Source organism: Euphorbia lathyris, chromosome 1 (assembly GCF_963576675.1).
Source record: "Euphorbia lathyris chromosome 1, ddEupLath1.1, whole genome shotgun sequence".
NCBI lineage: Eukaryota > Viridiplantae > Streptophyta > Magnoliopsida > Malpighiales > Euphorbiaceae > Euphorbia > Euphorbia lathyris.
Genome location: NC_088910.1, coordinates 16,530,711 through 16,551,898, shown reverse-complemented (window position 1 = coordinate 16,551,898; position 21,188 = coordinate 16,530,711). Strand labels below are relative to the sequence as shown.

Genomic DNA, 21,188 nt, shown 5'->3' with positions numbered 1-21,188 from the left:
CTGGTAAGGAGATTATGTTGAAATCTATTATACAAGCCCTCGCCTCCTATGCTATGAGTATATTCCTCTTACCTCAACTTCTGTGTGATGATCTGAAAAGAATGATGAATTCTTTTTGGTGGGGATCTGGTTTCGAGGAAAGAGGCCTACATTAGAAGTCATGGGAGAAACTGTGTGTCCCGAAGAGCTTAGGAGGATTGGGTTTTCGAAAGTTACATCTATTTAAGATTGCTCTTCTAGCTAAACAGGGTTGGAGGCTACTAACTAATCCAGATTCATTACTTGCACCGGTATATAAGGCTAAGTACTTTCCCTCTTCTTCCTTTCTAGAGGCGGATCTTGGTAATCAGCCCAGCTTTATATGGAGAAGTATACATGTTACACAGTCACTTGTTATTTCTGGAGCTAGACACGTTGTTGGGACAGGGGAGTCTATTAACATCTGGGAAGACCCTTGGCTGCCTGACCCTGACCACCCTTTTGTAGAAAGTGCGCGACTCCCGGGCCTTGAGTTGGATACTGTGAATAACATCCGACAGCCTTCGGGGGAGTGGAACTTGGAATTAATCAATGGGATCTTTGTGGATCGAGATACAGAACTTATTCGTAGGATTTCTCTAAGTCACCGTCTGGTGTCTGATGCGTGGGGATGGTACTGGGGAAAGAGAGGCAAGTTTTGTGTGAAAAGTGCGTATAAACACATGTGGTCTGAAAAATATGGCAATAATCCATCATTGACAATTGTCGGAGTTAATTGGAATATGGTGTGGCACTTCAGGTTCCGCCCAAGGTAAAAAATTTAATTTGGAGAACCTTGGCTGGCTGTTTACCGTTGCTGAGCGCTTTATCTGCTAGAAGGGTTCCGATCAATAACCTGTCTCCATCATGCCTACAATCGAAGGAGGACGACTTCCATGTCTTAGTTGGTTGCCGTCAGGCTCGACTTTTCTGGGGTTTGACTAGCGTTGCAGGACTGGGAGATTCTTGCTCTTCGTTTAGGGAGTTTTGGGAGAAGCTGGCGTTATTGTTTCCGTCGGAAACTGGTACGGTGGCGGTCTGCTGCTAGTTCTTATGGCTTAACCAGAACAATATAGTATGGTCAAAACAAGTCATGACGCCTACCATACTCTTCTCCACTGCCATGCAATTTATCTCAAGTTGTAAAGCTGCCCAGAGCCAGGGACGTGGTGCAGTGGTGACGACTGCTGAAGTAACTCAGAAATGGTGCAAACCCCCGCCAGGTATGTTAAAACTTAATATTGACGGGGCCACATTTTCTACCTCGGGTACTGCTGGTTATGGATTCATCCTGCGGGATAGCGGTGGCGGGTTCCAAGCTGCAGGTAACGGTACTATTTACTGTTGTCTTGACCCTTTTTTAGTTGAGGCGATCTCGTGTCGTGAGGCGTTGAGTTTGCTGAAGGATTCTGGCAGGCAGAACGTATTGGTAGAATCAGATTCACAATTGCTAGTGTATGCTATTCAGTGAGAAACTAGTGGCAATTCGGCTCTGGATCTAGTTATTGAAGACTGCAAAATCCTTATTAAGGATATAGGTAATGTGTCAATCTCATTTATTCGTAAGTCAGCGAATTCCATTGCTCACTCTTTAGCCTGTGCAGTTACACCTGCTTTTGAGAGGAAGGTCTGGATTTCAGTACCTCATTCTTGTGTCTGTACTGCTCTTGTTGCTGATAATTAATAAAATGATTCTTCCTTGTCAAAAAATAAAAAGAACAGTGGTTTTTTACTTTAGCAGTGATCAACTAAGATCAAATGAATTTAGTCCGTTATCATTAAATATAAATTTATTAAATTTAAATTTATAATGATTTTAATCTTAATTAAGATTAACCAAATAAATTTACTTAGTCAATCATTTATCGGATGAAATTGATTGGTTTTACAGGTTCTTACAATTGTTATGAAAGGAAAATGGGGGCATTTATGAAATTTATTTCCATTATAGATTTTGATTTAAACATATTACCCACTGTGGGTCTCTGTTAACTAAGATCGAAACTGATAGTTTTTCTACCGGTTTTACTTTACAAAGAAACTAGTAGATTAGCTATCAGTTTCTTAAAATATTAACAAAGTAAGTTCATCTAATGGTGGTAAAAACAAAGTAACGCTTACTTTGTCAAAAACAAAGTAAGCATAGTCTAACCCTTCTTGCAAATGAGTTTATAAAGTAAAACAGCGCCCTGACGGATCAATTGAGAGATACAAAAAGATCGATTAGTGGTTCGAGGATTCTCACAAAAGTATGGCCTGGACTATGAATCAGCCATTGCTTTATTAAAGAGTTTTGTCATCAGACAATACAACAGTTCAAATAAAGAATCAAAGCACACGTCTCAACAGGAGAAAGGCACCATCCCCTAAAATCATAAAACACATAAATCCAGATCAATAACAAACATTAAACTATAACGAAGACTTATCCAAGATGTATGCACGTGACAATTTTTTTATAAAGCACACTAAAACAACATTATACTAACTTATTCAATAGACTCACGTAGAATGATGATAGTAACAACATTTCAATTGCATGCAAGAATAGGGCATACAAAGAGTAAATTACACCAATGATACCTGAATTTTATCCTAGTTCACACTTTGATACCTAGATTACATTTTGTCTCAAAAATATATTTGAAGTAACGATGATCGAACAATTTAGTATATTTTACCGGTCAGTGGTCAGTCAATACGAGTTTGACGAGTAAATTACACGGATGGTACCTGAACTTTACCCTAATTTACACTTTGGTACCTAGATTTGATTTTCTCCAAAAATACACATCAAGTAAAGATGACCCAATATTTTACTACATTTGAGCGATTAGTGATCGGTCAATGCGAGTTTGGCCATTTTAAATTAAAAATTAAGACTCATCACACACTCAATTAACATAAAATTACAATACTACTATTTAGTTCTCTCTCTCTCTCTATATATATATATATATATATATATATATATATATATATATATATATATATTAAATGGCAATATTATAATTTTATGTTCATTGAGTGTATAGTGAGTCTCAATGTTTAGTTTAAAATGGTCAAACTCATATCCGGTCACTAACCGATCAAATGAACTAAAATTTTCAGTCACATTTACTTGAGTTATGTTTTTAGGATAAAATAAAATTCAGGTACCAAAATATGAATTAATATAAAGTTCAGGTACCATTGATGTAATTAACATATGAAACTCACGTTGACCGGTCATTAACCGGTAAAATATACTAAATTGTCCGGTCATCGTTACTTTAGGTATATTTTTGAGACAAAATGTAATCTAGGTATCAAAGTGTGAATAGGGTAAAGTTCAAGTACCATTAGTGTAATTTACCGGCATACAAATAACACATACCATTTGTCTATGGAATCATGGGCGTTTTTGGAATTATGCTTATAGGGGTATTTGGGTCTATAAGACTGCAAAATGACAGGTAAGGGTACGAAGAAAGGCAAAAAGGTGGGTCCTGATCGGGTGAAGAAAGTGGAGAAGATAAAAATAGGGAAAAGTATAAAAATAAACCTTGTGGTTACATTCATTTTCGAACCACATCCATGTGGTTTAAAAGTTTGCAAAGTGGTACCATGTACTTCATTCCGTTAGCAAACATAGACATTTTTATCTAACGGTGTTAAAAAAGCTGACTGGGCAGTCAAAGTCAAAAAGTTAGAGAGGCATTTTTGTCTTTTCATTTATTTTATATTTTCTAATTTATTATATTTTTAAAACCTGATTTGTCCCATTCAATTCAATTTCCATCTATCAGTTTCCACAACAACTTCACTCTTCCCTGTTAAGCATAACACTGCATTTTCATTTCCAGGAAATCTCTCATGCTTCAAACTAAACAATCTGCTCCAAAACACCTCCTTCCCCCCTTTTATCAACACCAAACCCTCTAAACACCTTCCTCTCCATTCACAAAATACACACAACCTATTTCCTAATTGCCCCAAACTTGCTCTGCAGATTTTCGGATCGAATTCATCAGCCAACGAAATCACTTCCTCGAATTTCTCCTCAACCATATCGAACGAAACGATCGTGTAAACTTCCTTAAGATCGATTTTCTTCACTTTTAACCAGTACAGAGCTCCATTCCAGAAAATTCCTGACCGTTTAGTAACCGAATCGGAATCGGAATCGACGACGGCCTCGATCTTTCTCCAGGTATTCCTTTTCAACGAATAGAGTTCAATTAAAGTTTCTTTAGTACCATTACCAACTGAATCGGTAACAGAGAGGACTCGGTAATCATCAGTAGAGACATTGTAGCCGAAACCATGGAGGAAGATAGTGTAAATGGCGCCGTTTGGGTTCGGCAATTCCTTGTAATGTCTTGTAGCTGGGTTCCACAAGAACATTTTGCCATAATCGTCGAGCAAGCAAATTAGGCCGTTACAGGATCCCAAAATTCGCACGGAAAACGTCGGAGGACCTTTGAGGATTGCCGGAAAGGCAACGTTTGTTATGGATTGATGGGAGGAGTATGATTCCAGATCTATGGATCGAGGAATAGAAGAAGATAAGAGGAGCCTGTTGCAGTGGAGATTGGTGGTTTGTTTTGTTCGTTTGAGATGCAGCTTGGCGAATTCAGGATCGGAGATTATAGATTGCCATGATTTGCAGACGGATTTCAATTGTTCAGCTTTAAAAATATAATAAATTAGAAAATATAAAATAAATGAAAGGGCAAAAATGCCCCTCTAACTTTTTGACTTTGACTGCCAAGTCAGCTTTTTTAACACCGTTAGATAAAAATGCCTATGTTTGCTAACGGAATGAAGTACATGGTACCACTTTGCAAACTTTTAAACCACATGAGTGTGGTTCGAAAATGAGTGTAACCACAAGGTTTATTTTTGTACTTTTTTCATAAAAATATCCAAAAATTAAAAGAACATAAATAGATTATAAGGGCTCAATTGGAAATTTTAAACATTTATACTCAATTTTACTATTTATTTTCTCCATTTTTAAAGTATAAACATAATATACACATACGGATGACTCATAAATTATAGGGTTAATTATAAATAAATACCATGTGGTTTGGCCGATTTGCAGACCGGTACATGTGGTATTTTTTTTTTTCAAACACAATCTTTATGGTTGTAAAATTTTACATGTTTTTTTACTTTGCCAAATTTAGCTGATAACGATCTCAAAATGAAAAATTTCAAGAATTAAACTTGTGTTGAATAATAGAAGTAATTGTATTAACTTGTGTTGGTTTTAGAAGAAGAGTTTTTTCTTATTTTTTGCATTTTAATAAATTGGTTAGTCATCCATTACTAAGTACCTGTAGTAGAGAATATCCGATGAAAGAAGAAGAACACCGAAAAAATAATTGGAATAATCAATATTCGTGATGCACATATTTATGGATTAGATCAAAAAGGTCTTTCTTGCCATAAAAGAAGTTTTTTTTTTTTTAATATGGAAAGAAAAAAAATGTGTTGAATAATAGATACAATGAATTAACTTGCTGCCAAAAGTATACAACAAGGGTTATGTATACACAAAGAATTGTAACCTAGTACTAATAACCTAGGTTATGTAAGTAAACCTAATTGAATAATTAATTGGCAAAAAGCATCATGTTGTCCTGATCTTTTATTGTTTGGTGCATTAAGTTCTCGATCTTTTATTTAGACACATTGAGCCCTTGATCTTTCATTGTTTAGTGTATTAAGTCCTCGATCTTTCATTTAGACACATTGAACCCTTGATCTTTCATATATGGGTATATTAGACCATTCCTTAAATCAATTCATATATAGGTTTATTAAAAACATGTTTGGTTTGGACACTGCAGCATTTTGGAGCTTTTCACGAAAAGCTCTTTTTTAAAGCTTTTTTCATGAACAATTGTTTGTGGTTACTTGTTATTGAGAAAATTATCCTTCTTATTTCCACAAAATGTGTTTCCTTTTTAACATTATTTTTAATTTTAGACCATAATTATCGAAAAACAAGGTTTTGTTGTGTTAAATAAATTTTTTCTTTTTTATTTAAATTATTTTTATTAATTTGCATAATACATTTTTTATTTTGTGATTTATTTGTTGATTAATTTAAAACAGGTCCATATTAGACATTTTAAATACTAACAGCAGTTCAGTATAATTTTACCGACCAATAATAATTAAACAGGTAATAAAACACAACCAACAACAACAACAAACAACTAATATCAACAGCAACATTTATTAGCTAACAGTTGAATCAAACAGACCCTTAATACACCTATATATGAATTGATTTATGGAATGGCTTAATACACCCATATATGAAAGATCAATGGCTCAATGTGTCTAAATGAAAAATAGAGAGCTTAATGCACCAAGTAATGAAAGATCAGGGGTTCAATGTGTCTAAATGAAAGATCGAAAGCTTAATATACCAAACAATGAAAGATCATGGGTCTCGGGATACTTTTTACCTAATTAATTATAGCAGAGGTATAATTCTAGTGGTACGAGAGCAGAGACGGATCTACATTAGGGACAATGGGCATTTGCCTCCACTGAAATCTGAGAAGAAATAAAATACCAGTTTATGATTTTGAATTCTGGAATTTTGCCCCCTTAAAACTGAACGGCGTCGTTGCTCTCAAAATTAGGACATTTGAATCCTCTTCTCCGTAATACTGTATCTCTCAAAATCCCCAATTTCATCGATCTCCTCACCCTAGTCTGTCGATCTCTCCTCCTCCGTTCATTCCGTCATTGCTCTTCTCTTTCCCATCCAGCGTCCGGCCATCGTCCCCTCTCCTCCTCCATTCGTTCCGTTGCTGCTCCTCTCTTTCCCGTCCAGCGTCCGACCATCGTCCCCTCTCCTCTCCTCTCCTCCGTTCGTTCCATCTCCGCCTCCTTCAAGAATCAAACCGAAGAAGAAGGTTGAATTGAATTTTGCTGATATTATCTTCAATTGTGTTAATTTTTCTGCTATTATCTTCAATTGTGTTAATTATGTTAATTGAATTTTGCTATTAATTATCTTCGCTGCTATTCAAGAATCCATCTGTATATGTTATAATAAACTTGATTCAAGTTACTTGAAAAGAATATTTTTAGTTTTATAATCAAAGTTCTGTGGAATACTTTGAGTTTTGCAATCAACACAAGATTTATGTAAGCTGATTTGAGTTTTATTCTCGTGTTAATTATCCATATTTGAATATGGTGGAAGAAATGTTATTCTTTAGCCCTGAATTTTTCAAAAAATTTGATTAGTCCTCTTAACTTTTAAATTGTAGTTCTAATAGTCCTTTCAACTTGTATAAAATGTTAATTTATATAAAATGTAATTACTCATTATAAAAAAAAAAAAAAATACGTTAAATGGGAGGGTAGAGTTGTAGGTACTAACTCTAACAATTACTACTATAACATTAAAATCTATATCAATAAAAATTGGTAAAAACACGAAATGATAACATAGCTTCTTTTAATAAAATTTATGTCGCAAAAAATTATGATAGTTGTTATTTTTAACAGATTTTTATTGTTTTGATATTTAATATTACAATAATAAAGTTTAAAGATTTTTATGATACGAAATTAGGTGTTATTACAGGGGTCATAATAAATTCCAAATTAAAATGTTATTTTGGTTTATCTTTGAAAGGAAAGTGAGAAGAAGGTTAGCAATACGACGACGGGTTAAGTGTTGAACCCAAAATAGGAGGGAAGATTTTCCCGCCATTTGTTCCCTTCAACATCTGCAACAGCAGACCTTGTGACGCCCCCAGCAGTTCCTCCTCCTCCTCCGTCGGTTTCTTACTCTCTTCTGTCTCTGCAAAACCCTAGCAATGGCAGATACTCCGAAGAAATTCCTCCAATCCCCATCCAAGAAACCCAAACAAACCTCTCCTTCCTCAATTCTACTCACCCCTCAAACCCCCCATACGGTTGATCCTCCTCGCCGATCCACTCGCCGCTTATCTCTGAAGCTCGATGAGGCCGCCGTTCCTCAACATTCCATCTCCCAATTGGAGAAACCCACCAGGAATCCAGTAATTAAAGAAAACCCTCGAAGATCAGTAGGAGAATCGACCAGAACTCGGAGAAATTCGACGATGCATGAGCCTGAGCCCTCAAATGCTAATGAATTCGAAAGAACCCCAAAGTCGAGGTCCATAGTTGTGGAGGCTGAAGATTCATTCTCTCCCATATCAGTCCGAGAATCGACCAGAACCCGGAGAAATTTGAAGATAAATGAGCCCTCAAATGCTAATGAATCCGAAAGAACCCCAAAGCCAAGGTCCAAAGTTGTGGAGGCTGAAGATTCATTCTCTCCTATATCAGTCCGAGAATCAACCAGAACCCGGAGAAATTCTAAGATAAATGAGTCCTCGAATGCTAATGAATCCGAAAGAACCCCAAAGTCAAGGTCCAAAGTTGTGGAGGCTGAAGATTCATTCTATCCTGTATCTTCAGATCAATCAGAGATTAAGAAAAGGAAAAGGCATGGTGAAGAGGAGACGAAGGTCTTAACAAGAGCAATGAAATCTAAGAACTCCACAAATGAACAAAAAAGCAGTAAGAAGAGGGTTTATTATAAGAAAGTGGTGTATGATGGGGGTGAATTTGAGGTAGGAGATGATGTTTATGTGAAGAGGAGAGAGGACGCTAACTCCGATGGCGAGGAGCCGGAAGTGGAGGAGTGTAGAGTGTGCTTCAAGGCGGGTAAATCTGTGTTGATAGAGTGTGATGATTGCTTAGGCGGTTTCCATTTGAAATGCTTGAAACCTCCATTGAAGATGATTCCGGAAGGGGATTGGATATGTGGGTTCTGCGAGGCTAAGAAATTGGGCAAGGATATTATGCTACCAGCACCACCAAAGGGGAAAAAACTTGCTCGAACATTGAGGGAGAAGCTTCTATCCAGTGACTTATGGGCTGCTCGTATTGAGAGGTTGGATCATTTACATATACATAGTTTATTATTTTGTTGAGTTAAGTTTGTGTCTGAAATTGTTCTTCATTATATGCAGCCTATGGAAGGAGATGGATGGTAGCTATTGGTTTAAGGGGCGATGGTACATGATTCCTGAAGAGACTGCTGGGGGAAGACAGCCTCATAATTTAAAGAGGGAGCTTTATAGAACAAATGAATCTACCGATACTGAGGTGATGGAAGCTATCATTTTCAATTATTGATTATCAAATCTGACAAGTGCTGCATAGGTGGAATTCTTGATATAATTTGTTATGTCCTTTTATGAGATTTTTGAGTTTAATTGGTTTACTTGCTCTCTCATGGCACATAAGTTGAGTTGTGTAGTGGAAGATATACATTATAGACCAGTATGCTTTTCTAATCTCATCATTCCTGACATGGTGTTATCTTCTTGGCAGTTACTTTGAGCCCTATTCTGTTTGATTAGATCAAATTCTTAAACTGGCTAGAAAGTTTTTAGTTTTATAGTCATGTTCATGTTTTCACTTGATGTTAAAGGACTATCTTAGCTCTTTGGCTTTTCCAACATTCTATTTGCTCAACTAATCACCATGTCCAAGAGAGGTGGTATTTATCATATTAAAGCTAATAAACGCATGTATGCTTGGTGTTGCAGATGGAATCTATTCTTCAGCATTGTTATGTCATGAGTCCAAAGGAATATGCGAAGGCAACTAATCAAGGAGATGATATTTTCTTATGTGAATATGAATATGACATTCGTTGGCACACTTTTAAGCGCATAGCTGAGATTGATAATGATGATGAGGTGAGAAAATAAAGACAATGTTTCAATTTCTTATCTTGCAAAAGTGCAATTAATCCTATGTTCAAGTTTGCAGAAAATATTTATAGACTACTTATTTTTAGGATGGTGAAGATGCTGACAGTGATGAAGATTGGATTTTTTCCAAAGAAGCAGAATCTGATACAGATGAAGACATAGATTATGAAAAGGAAAATTTGAAAGAGTTACAAGCAAAAACATCAACAGCTCATGATTTGGCTGCTGTATGGAAATTCTCATTCTTATTTATTTGTGGCTTTGAGCTTAGGGACTACTGAATACTGAAAGTAATCAACTATGATATTGTGACAGAACTTGCGAAAGGGCCAATTCTTTGGACTTCAGAAGATAGGGGTTAAGAGAATTCCAGAGCATGTACGATGTCACAAGAAGACTGAACTGGAGAAAGCAAAAGCAACACTTCTGCTGGCAACACTGCCCAAGTCTCCACCTTGCAGGAACAAGTATGTTGACTTGATAGCATTTTCTAGTTTAATTTCCTTCATTATAGTTTCTGATGCAAAACACATTTTCTATAGAGAAATGGAAGAGATAAGTGCATTTATTAAAGGTGCCATTTGTGATGATCAATGTCTGGGTCGTTGCCTTTACATTTATGGTGTACCAGGAACTGGCAAGGTAAATTCTTAAAATTTTAGTCAAACGACTTTCTACTGAAGTCTAATTATTAGGCTTGTGTGCTAATTTGTTTCAAAAAAAAAAAGGCTTGTGTGCTAATTTTCATTCAGTTTTTCTGTTGCAATGATTTCACAGACGATGAGTGTACATGCTGTATTGAGGAACCTGAAATCTGAAGTTGATTCAGGAAATATGAGACCATATTCTTTTGTGGAGGTTAATGGTCTAAAGTTAGCATCAGCAGAGAACATTTACAGGGTAATATGTTTAGAAGTTAACATATTCATATTATATGACTGAATTCTCTGGTTGAGTTATACTATTTGTTCTCTATATTTCAGGTTATATATGAAGCATTAAGTGGATACAGGGTTGGTTGGAAAAAGGCTCTCCAATTACTGAATGAGCGATTTTCGGAGGGAAAGGTTGGGAATGATGATAACCGGCCTTGTATTCTACTTATTGACGAACTTGATCTACTTGTAACCCGAAATCAATCGGTAACTTACCTATCATTTTGTTATATAATATAGTAACAAAGTTTTTTGATGTTAAAGAGGGCGTGTGATATGAATGATTTTTTTCTCTCTATCCAGGTGCTGTACAATATTCTTGATTGGCCTACTAGGCCACACTCACAATTGATTGTGATAGGTAACTCTCACTGCATTTGTGCATAATGTTGTTTATGTTGAGGTGAAAAGTAAGATGATCTTGATTCTAATGCAAAATATAATGTGGTATTCAGGAATCGCAAATACGATGGACCTTCCAGAAAAGTTGCTTCCTCGTATTTCAAGCCGTTTGGGTATACAAAGGCTCTGCTTTGGACCATACAAGTATCAGCAGCTTCAAGAAATAATTTCAAGTCGCCTCAAAGGAATTGATGCATTTGAAAATCAAGCTATAGAATTTGCTTCAAGAAAGGTCTGTCCTGTGTTATTTGTTTCCCTATAGATATTTTGATTTGCTTCATATGTTTTACTGATCTTTAAGCACTTGTTACACATATATCTGGACTTGAATTTTCTTTCATTGAACTTGACAAATTTCTAAAGTGACAGCTTCTTTTTTCTTTTTTCCAATCTGCAGGTAGCAGCAATTTCAGGAGATGCGCGACGTGCTTTGGAAATATGCAGGCGTGCAGCAGAAATTGCAGACTATCGTCTCAAGCATTTAAGTCCCAAAGCTGATTTAACTGCTACAGGTCCATAACTCTTTTTTCTGCACCAAGTTTTTTTTCCCCAAACTTGAAAACAAGAACAAATACCGAGAAACAATATGAATCACTAGTTTGTGCATGTTTTCAAGATATCAAATTTGATCATTAAAAAAGTTCGGAGCAGCAAGACTATGATTCCCAAGCAACTTTGTGTGCTTTACCACTTCAACCACTTGTAGGTGCTTTCAGAACTTTTCAATTGCCTTAGGCATCAAAGTGTTCTTACAATAGTTATTAAAGGCATAGGGTGCACTTAGGCTCCAAGGGGGTTCTGGAGCCTTGGCGCATGGCGCACAATGATGCTGCGCGCCTGAGCGACACAAGGCGCACTAACAAAAATAAAATTTATAAAACTATTAATGATAATACTTAAACTATAAGAATGGAAAATTCTAAAATAAAAATGTAATGAACACTAAACCATGACAATATTCCTAATCTTAAGTAAATTCTAACATGCAATAAACGCCGTATTCTATATCTGAAGTTCAATTGTTCAACTAAATAGTAAATCCTTAGTTGACTAATAGCTACTCCTCATCAAAACTCTCCAAATTCGTCACTCATCATTCATCACTATCACACTCCTCATCTAAAAATCATCAAACTCTTGTTCAAGAAATTGGTCCTCTTACCAAAGGAGCATAGCTCAGTTGGTACACCTCTGGTTTCACATCGAATCCATCCTCTTACAAAAAAATATCAAAAAAAGAAAAAGAAAACTGGTCCTCTTCATCCTCATCAACAAAATTAGTTTCTTCTTCCTTCTCATCTCGAAGAACTCCAGGAGCTTTCCCTCAAGCATTAGAAGAAGATACTTTAGCCCTTTTTCCTACTCGTGTTATAACTTATAAGCACTTGCTTCAACTCCAGCAGCCCTACTTATTGAACCCCATTGTTAGATTATCATCTTCAAACACGAGTTCATAAATCATTCCACAATTCTCTCTCATTGGCTGCTTATGTTTCACTTATGTTTTGTTTCTTTCTCTTCTGTTTTTCTGCTTCTTTCTCTTTCAATAATTTTGCGACTTTGTCTCTTCCTCATTATTGGTTTGCTTATTTTGGACCCTTAGATGTGTTTAGTACAAAGGTGAATATCAAACCTACATTAAATACTTTAAAAAACCCTAAAACTGCACATGTCACAGAGGCACGCCATGGTGCACCTCTGAACACTGTGTCTTGGCGCACAATGGCGTGCCTGGCAAGCGCCAGGGTGACTGCAGCCACAATTGAGGGTGTTAAGGTGCTAAGCATGGAGCCTTGTGCGCCATTAAGAACTACGGTTCTTACTTCTATGAGTTTTACAATCTGGAAAAGTTTCAGTTAGTATTCTACGGAAACTGTGTATTTTTTACTTCTCTAAGCAGGCAGTTTGTAACTTCCAAATCACACATTTATTTTGTATGGAAATACTTCCTGTTGATTGGTTGCGCAGCATGTATATCTTCACACTAAATGAATCTTGGTTTCATTTTCCAGGAAAAGGTCTTGTTGGTATGTCGGAGGTTGAGGCAGCTATTCAGGAAATGTTCCAGGCACCTCATATTCAAGTGAGTTTAATTTCTAGTTTAAATCATGCAAATCGTGAGTGGTTGATGGCATTGGACATAATGATATCTTGATCGTCACCTAAATACTGTCGAAATATGGATGCATGTCTGCATGCTACTGTGATGTCTGGATTGACAGTCCATGTTTGCTGGATATCGCAATAATAAACAAGAGAAACAGAGGAGAACATAGAATGCTCTAACACAAATAATAGCTGTAACAGTGGATGAAATAAGGAATGGGTGTTATTTGATACTAAATGACCAAACAGGAAAGGAAATACAAAGAGAAATAACTAGTAGAACCTCTCCTACTGTCCAAGCTCTCAGCCGATTCCAAAATAACAAACTATCCAAAAAGCATGCCCTTGAATGCTATCAAGTCACCTATATAACAGCCTCTGAACTCACACTCTCCGAGGAAATAACTAACTCTATCCATCATTAGCCTCCATGTGTCCCCATCTTTTCTTCATCGCATAAACTCTCCAAATCTTTGGCCCATGGGACAATTCATCAATGGGAGGCCCCTTATCGCGATCTCTATCAATGTTTTTCCTAGAGGTTAATCATCCATGTGATAAGAAATTATTTACATTATTTTATGACAAGCAAGGATCGGGTGAGTAATGAAATAATTAGGACAAAAGTAGGGGTCACATCTATTGAGAATAAAATGAGAGAAAACCGACTAAGGTGGTTTGGCCATGTGAGACGTAGAGCGCTTGATGCGCCGGTTAGGAGAACCGAAGAGTGGCAAAGGGATGTAGTGGTGAGGGGTAGGGGAAGACCTAAGCAAACTTGGAGGAGGGTGATCGAGAGTGATATGAGTTTACTGGGAATTGAGGAAAATATGGTAGTGGATAGGACGGAGTGGAGGGAGTGAATTTGTGTCGCTGACACGACTTGATTTCACGGTTTTATATGATGGTTCATGTTAGCCGACCCCGAATCATTTCGGGACTAAGACTTTGTTGTTGTTGTTGTTGTATTTTATGACAAGCAACAAGTAATGACACATCAAGAAAATTGTTTGTCTTAAATATGCATTTTGAAATTAATGAGGTGCCTAAAAGTTGCATCATTTGTATGAATTTTTGCTGTGACATTAATTATCAAACTGAAATTAATGGGAAAAAAGAGAGTGCATGTCAGTTTGTAGAGAGAAGTTGTTTCAATTGCAACTTTTATTTATTGTCCTAGTGAATAACTAAGCTTTTCTTATGTTCTTTTCTTTTTCATTTTATAGGTAATGAAAAGTTGTTCAAGGATCAGCAAAATTTTCTTGACAGCTATGGTGTATGAACTCTATAAAACGGGGATGAGCGAGACAACCTTCGAAAAGGTTAAAGGCTAAAAACACTTTGAACTTCTATTCTGTTTCTTTCTACACTGGCATCATGTTTTCAATATGAAAATGGAGGGTTCAAAAGCCAAAGGAAATATGTGCATTCTTCACCATTCACAGAGTGTGACATTAGTTTCGTTCAATTGCACTAAAATGGAAAAAAAAATGTAGGCAAATTTTCCCTGCAAAACAGGTTACACGTGAAATACATAATCAGGAACATGTGGATGATAGGAATTATTTTAAAGGGATTTCATTTACCATTATCCTCGTGCACAAATTTAATTTGCAAGAAATCAAGAGTTCTAGTACTGAGAATTTTTCTCTGTTACAGTTGGCAACGACTGTTTCATCTCTCTGCACAAGCAATGGCGAACACTTTCCTGGTTGGGACGCTCTCTTGAAAGTTGGGTAAGTTTTATCCTTTATCCTTTATAAACTGTTAACTGCAAATACTGTCCATTCATGGTGATTATTCCTTTGAAAAATCCTTTTAGAGACTTTCAATTGAAGAATAATGGAAGTCATGGCTTAACATCTGGTGTTGCCAAGTAGTTGCTTGAATATGGTATAGTGGATACCTCATATTCTCTAGGAAAATTGAACTAATTTGAAGCCCTTGGGTTATGGAAGCACTCCATTTCACTCCTCCCTCTGCATATTCTAATAGATAATGAAAAAGCTATTTTTAGCCCTTATCAGTTAAACTTTTAGGTCAGTTGATTTCTTTACATAATATTAAAACCTCTGAGATCAAGTGATCTATGATTTAAATCCTTACAACTCCATTTGTTAATGGAATTCTAACACAGTAAGATGAGGTTGCGTTGTATACCCTTCAAGTCTAATCCAATGGACGTTTGTGTACGGTGATATCTCAAAGATAATAATAAAAGATGTCTATTCATCATGATTTTTTTTTTTTTCTATTCTTTTTAGAGACTGCAATAAAAATTGTGAAATTTCATTTCCATGTTTCAGATCCTTGAGGTTGTTTTCATTTCCTTCTCGAGGTATATGATCAACTTAAACTATTCTGATCCAAGTTTTTGCTTTGATAGATGCTTGCTGGGTGAAAGCAGAATAATTATATGCGAATCTGGAGCTAGACACATGCTGCAAAAGTTGCAGCTCAATTTTCCAAGGTAAGTTCCCCAGCAGTTCAATCATTTTCATATTTTATACGTACGATTATGTTTACTTTATTTCGCTAACCTTGATAATCTTAAACTTCGATTCTAAAATCTATTTAACAAACCTCTAACCTGCCAATACCACGTTGAGTTCGTGTAATATGTTCAAAGGTTGCGTGTAATTTTACTATCCTTATTAAGAATGACATGTAAAAATATGAGGTTGGAGTCATATTTGCATGTGACACTTGTAATTATTTGGGGAGTGGATTTAGTCTCAATGTAGAAAATAATGCAATCTTAAATCTAACGTTTGTTCGTTGATGTTATTTCAAGCCTAATTGATGAAAAATGAGTTTTTTCATGTGTTGGCCACCCTCCAATCTCCAGCATTCTAGTCACCCATAAGGCTTGAAACTGCACATATTCTATTAATGAAAAGAGCTCATTTTTTGTCGATTAGGTTTGAAATTGTACAAACTAGTAAACATTAGGCTTAATATTGCACTGTTCTATGTGGAGGTTAAATGAGTCTCCATCAATAACCATAAAATTAAATTTATACCTTATAAGATGACATGTAAAATTGTAAGAGAATATAAGAATAATTTTAAGTATTTGTGTCATTTTCGAGTTAAACTCCGCCTGTGAGGGTCACTTGGTGGCCTTTACAGCCGGTCCCAAGCCCGGACAAAGGAGGAGGGTTGCGGTAGGTTTGTGGCGGCCAGCGTAAAACTTAGCCACATCTTATGACATGAACCATAATATAAATACCGTTGGGGCGTTCCCTACTCAGCGACGCGCTGCACTTCCTAGACCCGGGTGTAGTGATAAATGTGCAAGGGTTGCTAGGTCGTCGCCCCGAAGCGGCGCGCCACCCCAGGACCCGGGGGTGGTGTCAAATATGCAAGGGTTGCGGGTAAATAAGCTAGTCCACGGTAATGGTAGGGGTAGGGGTAAGGGTAGTAGGTTACGCTTTGGGACATGGAACATAGGTTCTTTGACAGGAAGATTAGCTGAAATTGTAGATGTTATGAAGAGGAGGAGAATAAATATATTATGCCTACAAGAAACCAAGTGGGTTGGAGCCAAGGCTAGAGAGATAGCTCCTTGGGGTTATAAGCTTTGGTACTCAGGAAAGGATAAGGGTAGAAATGGAGTAGGTATTCTTATTGATAGGGAGTATATTGATGAGGTAGTAGCGGTGTCTAGGAAGAGCGATAGAATTATGAGTGTTAAGCTAGTGATAGGGGATGAGGTTGTGAATGTCATTAGTGCATATGCGCCACAAATAGGATTAGATGTGTCTATAAGACAAACTTTTTGGGATGACTTAGAGGAAGTGGTGCAACAGGTTCCTAGGGATGAAAAAATGGTACTAGGGGGTGATCTCAATGGACACGTGGGTTCTAGGCGAGATGGGTTTGAGAGTGTTCATGGAGGGTATGGTTTTGGAGATAAGAATGAAGCAGGAAATGATATTTTGGAATTCGCATCAGCCTATGACTTGAGTATCATGAACACATGGTTTATGAAGAGAACATCCCACTTAGTGACTTATCGGAGTGGCGGTAATGCGAGCCAAATTGACTTCTTCTTAGTAAGGAGTGCTTGGAGAAAGAGTTATATTGATTGTAAGGTGATCCCTGGTGAGAGTACGACAACCCAACATAGAGTAGTGGTGCTAGATTTTCGAAGTAGGAAATGTATAAGAAAACAAACACCTCAAGTAGAGACTAAGATTAAGTGGTGGAAATTGCAAGGGGAGAATCAACAAAAATTTGTGGATGAGATGACCAAAAAAGATATTTGGACTTGCAATATGAATTCAGATATAGATTCAATATGGAATAAGATGGAGCATAGTATAAGGGAAGTAGCGAAGGAAGTTCTAGGGGAATCTAAAGGTAGCATGCCACCGGGTAAGGACACATCTTGGTGGACAGAAGAAGTACGACAAGCAGTAAAGAGTAAGAGAGAATCCTATAAACTATTGGGGAAATGTAGGAGTGACGAGAACTACGAAAAATACAAAGAGGCTAAAAGGGAAGTAAAGAAGGTCATACGAGATGCTAGAGCAAAGGTGAATCGGGATCTGTATACAAGATTGGATACGAAAGAAGGGGAAAGAGACATATATAGAATTGCTCGGATGAGAGATAGGAAGACGCGAGATCTCGGAAAAGTTAAATGTGTGAAGGATGTGGACCAGAAAGTCCTAGTTGGAGATAAGGATATCAAGGAACGATGGAGGTCCTATTTTGATGACTTATTTAATGGAGATCGCCAACAAGATGTTGGAGATATAAGTATCCATCACGATATGATAAATCATGAATGCCTGCGGAGAATTCAAAAGGGTGAAGTCAAAATGGCATTAAGTAAGATGAAGTTGAAGAAAGCAGTAGGACCTGATGGCATCCCTATTGAGATTTGGAGATGTTTGGGAGAAAGAGGAATCGAATGGTTGACGACGTTCTTCAACAAAATTTGGAGAAACAATAAGATGCCATCAGAATGGAGGAAAAGTACCTTAATCCCTTTGTATAAGAACAAAGGCGATGTCCAAGATTGTGCCAACTATCGGGGAATCAAATTAATGAGTCACACTATGAAACTTTGGGAGCGAGTGATTGAACAAAGGCTAAGGAGGACGGTGAAGATCTCGGAAAACCAGTTTGGCTTTATGCCGGGAAGATCAACTATGGAAGCCATCCATCTAATGAGACAATTAATGGAGCACTATCGAAATAAGAAGAAAGACTTGCATATGGTTTTCATTGACTTGGAGAAAGCATATGATAAGGTACCAAGGGAAGTACTTTGGTGGGCCTTGATAAGGAAAGGCATTTCGCGGAAATATATTGACATCATAAAGGACATGTATGAGGGAGTATGCACGAGTGTACGTACTAGTGTTGGGAAAACTGAAGAGTTTCCTATTACGATTGGAGTGCATCAAGGTTCCGCACTAAGCCCATTTCTTTTTGCCATCGTTATGGATGAACTAACAAGTTCACTTCAAGATGGTATACCATGGTGCATGCTGTTTGCAGATGATATTGTGTTGGTTGATGAGACGAAAGAAGGAGTGGAGATGAAGTTGGAACTATGGAGGCAAACTCTAGAATCTAGAGGCTTTAAGTTGAGTCGAAGTAAGACAGAATATTTGGAGTGTAAGTTTAGCGGCCGTAGGAGTAGGGAGGCAGGGACAATCACCCTAGATGGGAGAGTTGTTCAGGCCTCGGATTGCTTCCGGTATTTAGGATCTATTATCCAAACGGATGGAGAAGTAGATGGAGATGTTGCCCATAGGATTAAAGCTGGTTGGTCGAAGTGGAAGAGTGCTACGGGTTTCCTTTGTGATCCCGGCATGCCTAATAGATTGAAGGGAAAATTCTACCGGACGGCAATTAGACCAGCATTGTTATATGGTACGGAGTGTTGGGCAGTGAAACACTGCCACATCCATAAGATGTCGGTGGCGGAGATGCGTATGTTGAGATGGATGTGTGGTCACATGAGAAAGGACCGGGTGCGTAATGAAATAATTAGGACAAAAGTAGGGGTTACATCTATTGAGAATAAAATGAGAGAAAACCGACTAAGGTGGTTTGGCCATGTGAGACGTAGAGCGCTTGATGCGCCGGTTAGGAGAACCGAAGAGTGGCAAAGGGATGTAGTGGTGAGGGGTAGGGGAAGACCTAAGCAAACTTGGAGGAGGGTGATCGAGAGTGATATGAGTTTATTGGGAATTGAGGAAAATATGGTAGTGGATAGGACGGAGTGGAGGGAGCGAATCTGTGTCGCTGACACGACTTGATTTTCACGGTTTTATATGATGGTTCATGTTAGCCGACCCCGAATCATTTCGGGACTAAGGCTTTGTTGTTGTTGTTGTTGTGTCATTTTCGAGTTAGCGGGCCAACTCTAATCCAATCTAAAATTTGCGAATGACTGATTATATGTTTAATAAAACACTAACCTGTATATTCTTGTTGAGTTTATATTGATTCTCTGTTACAGCCAATTAACATAAAAAAAAAAAGCCATTGATGGCATTGTAATTTGACCATTTATCTCGTCTGTGGAATGCAGTGATGATGTGGCTTTTGCACTGAAAGGAAGCAACGAGTTATCTTGGCTAGCCAAGTATTTATGATCAAACAAGACTGCATTCATTTCTTCATTTATATTATATGAACAATTTTGACTCGGTTCTTTCTTTCTCTGATGAACTATGTTTTAATTTTTAATTCTTGCGGGGAACTGTATTTTATTTGGAGGCACTGCATTGGATATGGAAAACAAATAACAATCAGAGGATAATATTTATTTATTTATTTCTGTTTCTTCTCTATGACCATTCTGCCAAGATCTACTTTTAAGCGTATAGCCATTACTTAGCCATTTTCTGGATATCGTCTAGCAGGATTTCCACGTCTATCAACCCTCGATCTTTACAGGAGCATGCTCTATGAGCCTTGTGATTCCATAGTCTCAATAGGGCTTATTTCTTAGGTAGGGAGGTACTGTTAAGAATTGAAGTTCAGTGGCCATATCGTTAAAAATTGAAGTTCAGTTACTATACCATTAAAAAGTATAAAATTCAATGATCATACTATTAAGAATTGAGGTTTTTTTTTTTTTGGTAATAGTTAAGAACTGAAGTTGTCGGAATATTAAAATGGATCAAGTTGGTCATAAGTGTAATTTACATCCATTATTATCAAGAGTGCTAAAAGAGATTATACTGTCTCATATCAAGAACATAACCAACACATGTCGGTGTTGCTACAATGCCATCGTACATATACAATTTAACCGTTCTAATACCATGAATTTTACATGTAACATCATTATTCATCAGAACATCACCCGTAATAAATTCAAACCTAACATGCCACTTTTTATTGCAAAAATTGCAAATTAGGTTTTTATGAGAATGAAAGAATAGCGAGACACTCCAAATATACTTACTGACCACAACAGAATGACATCATTGACACATTAATGGGAGAATAAATTAGAAAACTCAATGTATGTCTAATGTTGGTTTGGATAAGAAGTTTTAGGTTGAAACTGTTGATACAACTTGTTATTTTGTGAATCGATCTTCATATATGTCCCTTAATATAAAAACTACCGAGGAGATATGGTTTGGAAAACTTTATAATTATTCTAATTCAAAAGTTTTTGGTTGTTTAACATATATGTATATCAATAATAATAGTAGATTACAGTAGTGATCTAGAACCTAGAGCTAAGAAAAGACGGGTTTAATAGTTCTATGGTTAATGCTTATTATTGTCCTAAAATGTAACTCTAACAAGTGAACTTGGTACAAATAATATACTGATAAGTAAATTACCGTCTCCACACATACTGAGTAAATTACTTGAACATCTACCAAACAATCTATCCGTGAGTCGATGTATGTTCTTTTTAATGGTTTAAAATGGATCTCATGCAATAATTATAAAATTAACTGGGAAA

General features: G+C 36.9%; 1 protein-coding gene and 1 non-coding gene across 3 annotated transcripts; both read left to right on the top strand.

Annotated features, from left to right (window-relative positions):
* Positions 1-6,565: 6,565 nt before the first annotated feature.
* On the top strand, positions 6,566-20,050 carry LOC136223033 (origin of replication complex subunit 1B-like). 2 transcript variants are annotated; one of them, XM_066010820.1, is made up of 17 exons: positions 6,566-6,941; positions 7,678-8,962; positions 9,042-9,177; positions 9,624-9,776; positions 9,878-10,018; positions 10,107-10,258; positions 10,334-10,433; positions 10,569-10,691; positions 10,775-10,933; positions 11,030-11,087; positions 11,182-11,360; positions 11,526-11,640; positions 13,141-13,211; positions 14,461-14,556; positions 14,894-14,970; positions 15,621-15,704; positions 19,791-20,050. In XM_066010820.1, exons 2-17 carry the CDS (start codon positions 7,857-7,859, stop codon positions 19,852-19,854), a joined length of 2,814 nt encoding a protein of 937 aa, XP_065866892.1. In that variant the 5' UTR covers positions 6,566-6,941; positions 7,678-7,856; the 3' UTR covers positions 19,855-20,050. The 2 variants fall into 2 exon arrangements, with proteins under 2 accessions (XP_065866892.1, XP_065866888.1); XM_066010816.1 differs by having other exon boundaries at positions 7,673-8,962.
* Positions 9,684-9,761, top strand: LOC136216271 (small nucleolar RNA snoR28). The gene has a single exon (XR_010683265.1). It is a non-coding gene; the product is annotated as a small nucleolar RNA snoR28 (small nucleolar RNA).
* Positions 20,051-21,188: the final 1,138 nt, after the last annotated feature.